Source organism: Triticum dicoccoides, chromosome 6A (assembly GCF_002162155.2).
Source record: "Triticum dicoccoides isolate Atlit2015 ecotype Zavitan chromosome 6A, WEW_v2.0, whole genome shotgun sequence".
Lineage (NCBI taxonomy): Eukaryota > Viridiplantae > Streptophyta > Magnoliopsida > Poales > Poaceae > Triticum > Triticum dicoccoides.
The window spans coordinates 458,934,492-458,942,397 of NC_041390.1; the positions used below are offsets into that span (position 1 = coordinate 458,934,492).

A 7,906-nucleotide genomic window follows, 5' to 3' on the forward strand; every position below is an offset into this window, starting at 1 on the left:
TTGCAGTTTGAACAATGAACAAGACAAACATTCCCTGTCCCCTCTATCAAATGATGGACAAGTGACACCGTATTCAATCGGAGGGAGTATTACTTTGTGCACATTCTACCTCCAACAAAGTTCATACATACATACTAAAAAGTGTTGTTAACACATATTTCCATGGGATATATTTTATCAATTATTAAAACATCACCACTAATTTACATCAAGGACCGAGGACCTCTAACCTACATACCTTCTTCTTCCCGGTATCTTTTCCGGAAGCCACACCCAATGCCAGGGCTATTTTGATTTCTCCAGATCAGCTTGCTCTGTTTTTCCTTCCCGTGCGTTGCAAATAAAAGTTTCTGCACAAAATCATCCAGATTAACTTTATTATGCGTAAACACTAGCAGCAGTTTTATGGCATCAGAGTCTGTTAGCATATATACCTGTCTCGCTCTCTTGTCGACGGGAGTCCATGTTGGATCAATGGACGGCTCCCTCCTGTTTTCATGACTTGCACTTGGTTGCATCTTGAAATCTTTCCTTGCCCTATGGGTATGCGCTTTAGGTCCTTCTCTGGCTTTCCCATAACGTTGAATCCCAACAGATGGGCTCCGATCCCTCAAAGGAGTTTCTCTATCCCCTCGGTATCTGAAGGAATCAATAGGTGGAGGACTTAGAATCTTGGAAGCACCATCCCTCATCCTCGAGCTTGACATCATTGCTGGTGTATTGCATCTTGATCTCTCCTGACATGCTCTTCTTTTCTCGTTCATTTGCCTTAGATAATCCATTTCCCAGCCTGAGCCGTGTGAAGTTGCATGAGAGCCAGAATCCTGTTTCAGAAAAGCAAGCGAACTTCCTGGACTCTGAATTATTTCCTCTCTTGGTTCACGATATCTGCTGCCCATTTCATTTCTGCAAGCAGTTGAATTATCCCCACCCTTCCACGTGCGATGCGTACCTCCTGGAATGTCCCAGTCACCAGTATCATCATTGATCTCCAATGCAGCTGGAAATACTGGATGACTGTAAGTTCTATTGAATGATGGTTTGCTTGGGGGAAAAGAGTTTTTGATTCGTTCTTTACCCACTGATTCAGGTTGCCAAGAGATGTCATATGTGTCGACCATACCGCTAGCCCTTCGGTCATAATGCCTCATATCTGTAGTCAAACCATTGCTGAAATGATCACTCATGATCTGATTGCCAATTATTGCATCAGTATCGTGCTCTCTTGGTACACAAGAGACCCCTTCACCTCCCCTACTCAAACTTTGATCAAACATAAAGACCTCTGGGAACTGAGGCATTGCATCCTCCACATCAGAGCACCTCCTGAACTTGGGCTGTGAGAATACATTATGTTCCACATAGTTACCAGGCAATCGGTTTAGAGGATCGGGATGGAGGCGATCACTAGTTGGTACTGCAAAAGCTTGTGAGGCACACTTTTTCCTTTTCCTTGGAGACTGCAACAATGCACTACAGATGTCTGAATCTACAGAAGAGCAATCGGTCATTACAGACTTAGATTCACCTAGCTCACCAAATTTGCACAAAGCATTGAACAGAGAAATGCTCTGCGGAGACAACAGGTACTTTTCAATAGCCTGAATGCGGCGCTCATGTGACCAATTGAGGAACTCCACAAGGCTGCCTCCACAAGAAAGAATAATGTATGCAGACAAGGGATTGACTGAAGGGAATTTTGTGAGAAATGATTCAGCCAAGCTTTCTGATTCAGGTATATCTGGAGAAGGAGCTTTATTCAACCTATTCACATTCCTAATGCAACTGAGAATTATCTCATCTGCCGACTTGGGGGTGCGTGAGAAGAATAGCTGCAGGTTCATGCCCAGACTAGCAGCTGCAGCATATAGAGAATCAGATGACTCCATTACAGAAGAAAGGGAGTGAGCTTCACCTTCAAAGACCTACAAAAGTAGAAACAGTGAAACGGTTCAGTTACTGCAGATATAACTCAAAGACAGGAATACCATGATGACTCTATCAGGAAAAAGCAAAAATCTCAGGAGTTCAAAACCAATTACCATTATGCAACCACAGAAACAGAAACTAATTGACATCAGAATGTTGGTTGCGATGGTCTCTATAAAATTTGTTATACTAGATGCTTCTGTTGACGCTGTGAATTCATTGCTCTCAAAGATTTTGGTCTCAAACCATACTAAGCAAACTGAAGCACTGAGTATTAGGTCCACCAGAAGATCAACATCTCGTTCCACAACCTGCATTCCTCCTTTCTCCAAAGATAGTATCTGCTGATAAGACGATCTCCGAGAGAAAATCATATTCTTTCCGTGACTTCCAGTATTTACAACAATCACCGGGTTAGATAATCTTCCAGGAATGATGCTGCCAACTTTTACACTCAAAGGCAAGTCAGTAGCAGATAGATTGTCTTGTGGGGCTTTTATCACATTTGCAGATACAGAAGTCGAGCTGCTCTTCTCAAGTGCAGACACAAAATGTCGTGAATGGAGAACAGTTCTTTTGCTCAACATTTCCTCTATGTGCCGCTCTTCAGCTGCAGGAACAAAATTATGTGCATCAACAATATTCTTTTTTTCCAAATTTTCTAGTCTGAGCAGTTGATCATCTGCAGGTATTTTTTTTGTTGAATCAGCAGTGAGATGTTTGCACAGATTTTCCTGCCGTTCTTGCAGTTGAGTAGTTGCTGGCACAAAGTTCAATGAATCAACAATACGCATCTTGCTCATCTTCTCTTGCAAATCCTTCTTAAGTGCATGCAGAACCGTATCCTGCAAATAATCAGCACGGATTCTTATTTCTTCGTAGGCATTTATGTTTTGCCCCATCAACCATTGGTAGCACCCTAATGAGGGTCTCAGAACAAAATCTGAAGAATTCAAATGAAATGTACACCACCCACAAGATCCGGCATGTAAAACCAATGCTCAACAAAAGTATGCAGCCATTGATGAACTTGGGTTCAGAAACCTATAATTATTTGCATATCACCGGTTGCTTATTTCTGCAAATTTTAGTGAGATGTGTATGAAGTTCAAAAATAATACTCCCTCCGTCCAAAATACTTGTCGTGGTTAGAGTTCAAATTTGAACTAAAACCACGACAAGTATTTTGGAACGGAGGGAGTAATAGTTTGCATTATTGCTCTAATCATCTACCTTCCATTTTGCAGGTGGCCTTTCATATTTAACATGTGCATGGTAAAACAGTAGTGAGTTTCCAAACAGCTTGACCAACATATGGTAAAACCAAAACATCAATAAGTTCCTAATATCATGACCAACATAAGAAGATCAAACTAATGCAAGTGTGAAGAAGTAATCGACAATCACCAATGTGGTTTTCAACTCCTGGTCTGTAGGGTTGTCCTCAACAAGTGCAAGCGAAGGGTCTTCAACATCCACTTTGACACAGAGGAAATGTAGTGGTGGAAAACCCTCTAACTTAGGAGCCAGAGACAACAAGGTAGATGATTTATTTGGACCTCCATATTCCAGTATGATGCCAAACTCGCTGAAAGGGAATGAAGCTGGAATGTTCCTTCAAAATTGAGACCAAAATAAATATTTGACAAGTCACACTAAAAGTATTATGTGTGCAGAAAAAAAAAGGCATCTACCTAGAAATAAAATGAACTCTATTACAAATTTTCACACCTTAAAAGTTAAGTTTTTTGTCTCTTGTGCATGTCCTGTAATTTATGTGTTATGATATACCATAAAAAATCTCCACATAAATAGAAAAAAGTGAAGGCTCAAAAGTATTTTGGGAGGGCAGTTTAATCATCAATGGGAACAAAAAATGCAAGATGGCTCATTAAGTACCAAAGCATTGGCCCTTCTGAAAAATCCAAATCCTTTTACAAATATACTTATTGAGTTGTAAATTTTAATCTGTCTAATCAGTTAGAAACAAAAGCCAAGTGACAAACATGCATGAACTGTTCATACAACGCATGCGCGTCTTTGCTCACAAGATTGAAAACAAATTTAGACTTGGTTCCAGTGAAGTTCAAATGTTGCAAAGCACTCAGCCTGTTCAAAACTATAACCACTATTTTATGGTTTCTTGTGAATAACTGGTTTCAACATTTTGATTTTTAAAAGGGTCCGACACGAAAAACAAGTGGATTGCAATTTGCAATACCGCAATGACACAGCTGATTGGATCTTATTCTTATATGAATTCCCTTAAGTGGTTTACTCATTCTGTATGCTAAATGGAATGGAACATTTTGGTAGTGCTTGCATGAAATTGTTCCATGAGTTGGTTGCGAGATCTTATGGGTTTCAGCTCTAGCCTACCCCAACTTGTTTGGGACTAAAGGCTTTGTTGTTGTTGTTGCATGAAATTGTTTCATCAAGGTTAACCAGATTATTTGTTTCTAGAAGTAACTTGGTTTGTAGAACTCAGTAAAACAAGAACTGGAGCAGATAATTGGCATAATTTGTTTATCATATGCACTTACTTATTATCTAGCAGAACGCAGTCTGATTTTGGTAATCCTTCCAGCACCCAAGTTGTAGGATTTGGATCCAAGTAAGATGCAGCAGGGTGTTTACCGAGCTCAACAAATGTCATCTTCATCGAAATTAATTTTTGACCCAATGGCAGCCAGAAAGCTCTATCGGCAACTACAAGGATCTTTTGGCTGATACACGTATTAGATCTCAGGATCATCTCAATGTCATGCAATGATGGGTGAGAGTCAATCTGATGCTTCTCAGCTTTCCACAATGCTTCGCCGATGAAACAATGACTATTTTTTAATCTCTCGGGAATATTTTCAAAGCTTCCAATCAGGTTGTTCATGTACAGATGGGCAGCATGCAAACCAAAGAAACATAGATAATATGCAACCTGTTTTAATCCATAGAGTACAATGAGTTCCATCTTATCTTCGTGTTTACAGTGACTATCAAGGCCATCTGAACCTCCTTCAGTTATCAGTCCAAGAAGCTTCTGCTTTGAAATGCTTAAACCCCCATCCGAGAAAGTATGCCTCAAATATGCACTTTCTTGCAAAGCAGATGTATAGCTTGTATGGATGTGTTTGATAAGGACTCGAATAGAATCTGAGAGGCTGACAGGATGAATTTCTATGAGCTTGTCAACTTTAGGCCTGCTTGGAAAAGAAACTGCTTCTTCATTTAAAGTAGGGATATCCAAAGTAGAAATACTTTGAGCACTAGTTCCTCTCTTGGTGCCGCTTCTGACATTCAAGTAGAAATTTAGTTCACTGGATTGTGACATTGACTCGAATAAGGAAGTTGCCTTTTCTGAACTCGACTTTTTCATGTGACTGTGGCCTCCAGTATCACTTTCTTGTCTGTATTTCTGAGCTGTTTCCGCTACAGCAGGTGGATCATGAGGTAGAGGGATAGGAACATAAGTATTGTTCTGTTTGTCATCATCTTGGTGCTTTGCACTTCTCCAAAAATACTCGAGAAAATCAAAGCCAAGTGCTGATGTCTGCTGACAACTGACTTGCAGCTCAGAGTTTAACTGGCAACTTTTTACCTCCTCAACCATGCTGGCATAGGTAGAGCAGATCTCCCGGTTGCATGGACCTCCCAATAAAAGATGCCAGTCCAAATAAATTCTGTCGGCTGCAGAGAGAGAATGTGGTTTCAGGGAGTTAAGTATTTCTCCCATGGGGGGGACCATAGACCTCAGTGTCATATCTTCATCAGTTAAAATAGGTGTAGGCAGTGATCTGAATGTATCGTCAACCAGCACCAACTCAGAGCTAACCACTGATTCATAGAAACGTCTTGCTTGATAAAAGTCGTCTTTGAATATTTCATCAGATGTATTCAGCTCAGCTGCATCTGACTGAACAAGCATTCTGAAGACATCCTCTGAAGGAAAATCAATGATCTCTACTTCTTCTAAAAGAACTGAACAAGGCAAGTCTGAAAAGGTCCCATCGGGCTTGAGAGGGTATAGTGCTGAATTTCTCTCAAGTAGAACATTATCATTGATCCTCACAAGATCCATTTGTACTGCAGCCTTGACTGTCGTTGGTTTATCTGCTTGATAGTCTGCACATGGGGCATCTTTGGAAACAAAGGCCAACATGTCCATATCAGTTGATCTCAAGAACTCAGTTGAGTTCAACACTGGATGCTGAACTTGTGCTTCACCCAAATGTTCGACAAGGTTATGAAAAATATTGGATACCTCTGCCTTAGTGGGACACTCATTAAGCTCCCAGGAATGCCTACTAACCTCCAGTTGTGGTATTGCTACACCACAATCTAATGCTGCAATCGCTGAGAAGTTACTATTTCTTGCAGACAAAAGGTCCTCATCATCATTATGCTTCACCGGGATTTTCTCTACTTGATAAATTGATTCCGCAAGTTCTGTTGGATATCTCAATGTCATCTCAGTGTCAATATCAATGAAATCCTACAATAAATTCAAATAGAAGATGGGACTATGAGCACATTGTATTAATAAATATCATGATGCTTTGAGTTAAGAGAACACAAGGGAAGCAGACCGACAACATACTAATACTAACCACTAATCGATGGGTGAAAGCAACCTTAACTGGTTTACATAATTGGATATGACTTTATGGTAATGATAGAGGTTGCTATATATAGTACTTGTGCAGAACAGTGGCAAGATGAATGTAAATTTTTACATCTGAAACCATGCTGGATACATAAGGTACAAGGGAACCCTGCTTCACGCCATTGCGTATATAACTGTAACAGTACGCAGTAAAGGAACAGCAGTATCACAACCTCGATATTCTATACACAATATTTTGATCTGCCTCTTATAACTAACTGCAGGTCTAAGCACAACGTAGATTCTAAAAAAAAACTAACTGCTGGAAATTTTGATGAGATGATGTAAAGTACCAAGTGAATTTTCACATCTGGAACATGAAAGGATAAGGTAACACCATCACCCGACTGGTCACCACCAAAGGATGCACCTTCCAAAACCTGCGGGAGATCGACCTCTGCAACCTCAAATATGTGCTCCTTCAGCAGTTCCCATCTCTAACATCACCAAATGCAGAAATCACACACTGATCTCCTACGAAACAGTCACAACACAATTGAACAACACAGGAACAAACTGTAATCACCTTTGTATCAGTGGAGGTCCCCGATCTATCTGACATGGATATGGATCCGTCTCCCTCCCCTTCCTTCTCGCGGTTAATCTCGTCCAATCCCTTCAATAAACACAAAAATTGTTCACAGATGTTACATGAAAAGAGGGGGGAAACCACAAATGCAGGGTATACAAGCATTAAAGCTTCACTTACATCAGGAATTTTCAATGCAACAGACTCCCTCGAGCTAAAACCCTTGCTATACACGCCCCTGTCGTAGAGGAAATCATCCAATCCCTGCGTGAAGCATCCGGGCCGTTGCAATTCAGAAATGCCGCACGAATTGCCTCACAGAGTAACCAAATTAACCAAAACAATACGAAGCGCCCCCAATCCGAGCTACTTAGATTAAACCAACACGAGTAGAGAACGCGAACCACCGCAGAAAAGCCGACTCACCTCGTCGGCGGCGGGGGTAGTCGGCACAGGCAGGGGCTGCGGAATGACGGCCGCGAGGAACTCGGACAGCGCGGAGGATATGGGGAGAGAGTCGAGGCCGTCGCCGGAGATGCTGACTGCAGGGAGGTCGGCCGCGGCGGGGAAAGGGAGAGGAAACGGGAAACGCGGGTCGGGAGGAAGGGAGGGGACGGGAAGAGGAGGGAAGCGCAGGGCCGCTAGGGCTAGGGCTCGGTCCGAGCAGGAGGCCGACGGCACCGGAGAGAAGTAGTCGGCGGCGAGGAAGCGAGTCCGCATTGGGAGGCGGGGAACGAAGTGGGAGGAAGGAGGAAGGCGAGTGATTTGGTTTGAAATGTCGAGACGTT

General features: G+C 41.9%; 1 protein-coding gene across 1 annotated transcript; it reads right to left on the minus strand.

Annotated features, from left to right (window-relative positions):
* Positions 1-72: 72 nt before the first annotated feature.
* LOC119317263 (protein SHORTAGE IN CHIASMATA 1 homolog) lies at positions 73-7,906 on the minus strand. Its single transcript, XM_037591693.1, has 9 exons — positions 7,545-7,906; positions 7,299-7,382; positions 7,116-7,205; positions 6,883-7,026; positions 4,473-6,418; positions 3,337-3,544; positions 2,043-2,774; positions 435-1,925; positions 73-350 (listed from the first exon to the last, which is right to left on the minus strand). The coding sequence occupies exons 1-9, from the start codon at positions 7,836-7,838 to the stop codon at positions 231-233; spliced, it is 5,109 nt and encodes a 1,702-aa protein (XP_037447590.1). The 5' UTR covers positions 7,839-7,906; the 3' UTR covers positions 73-230.

Bases quoted from the DNA above. Each gene is read 5' to 3' on its own strand.
- LOC119317263 (XM_037591693.1), bottom strand. From the start codon at position 7,838: ATGCGGACTCGCTTCCTCGCCGCCGACTACTTCTCTCCGGTGCCGTCG. The intron at 7,383-7,544 runs GTGAGTCGGCTT...TGCTTCACGCAG, and splicing joins CTACCCCCGCCGCCGACGAG to GGATTGGATGATTTCCTCTA. The intron at 7,027-7,115 runs GTGATTACAGTT...TGGTGATGTTAG, and splicing joins GGACCTCCACTGATACAAAG to AGATGGGAACTGCTGAAGGA.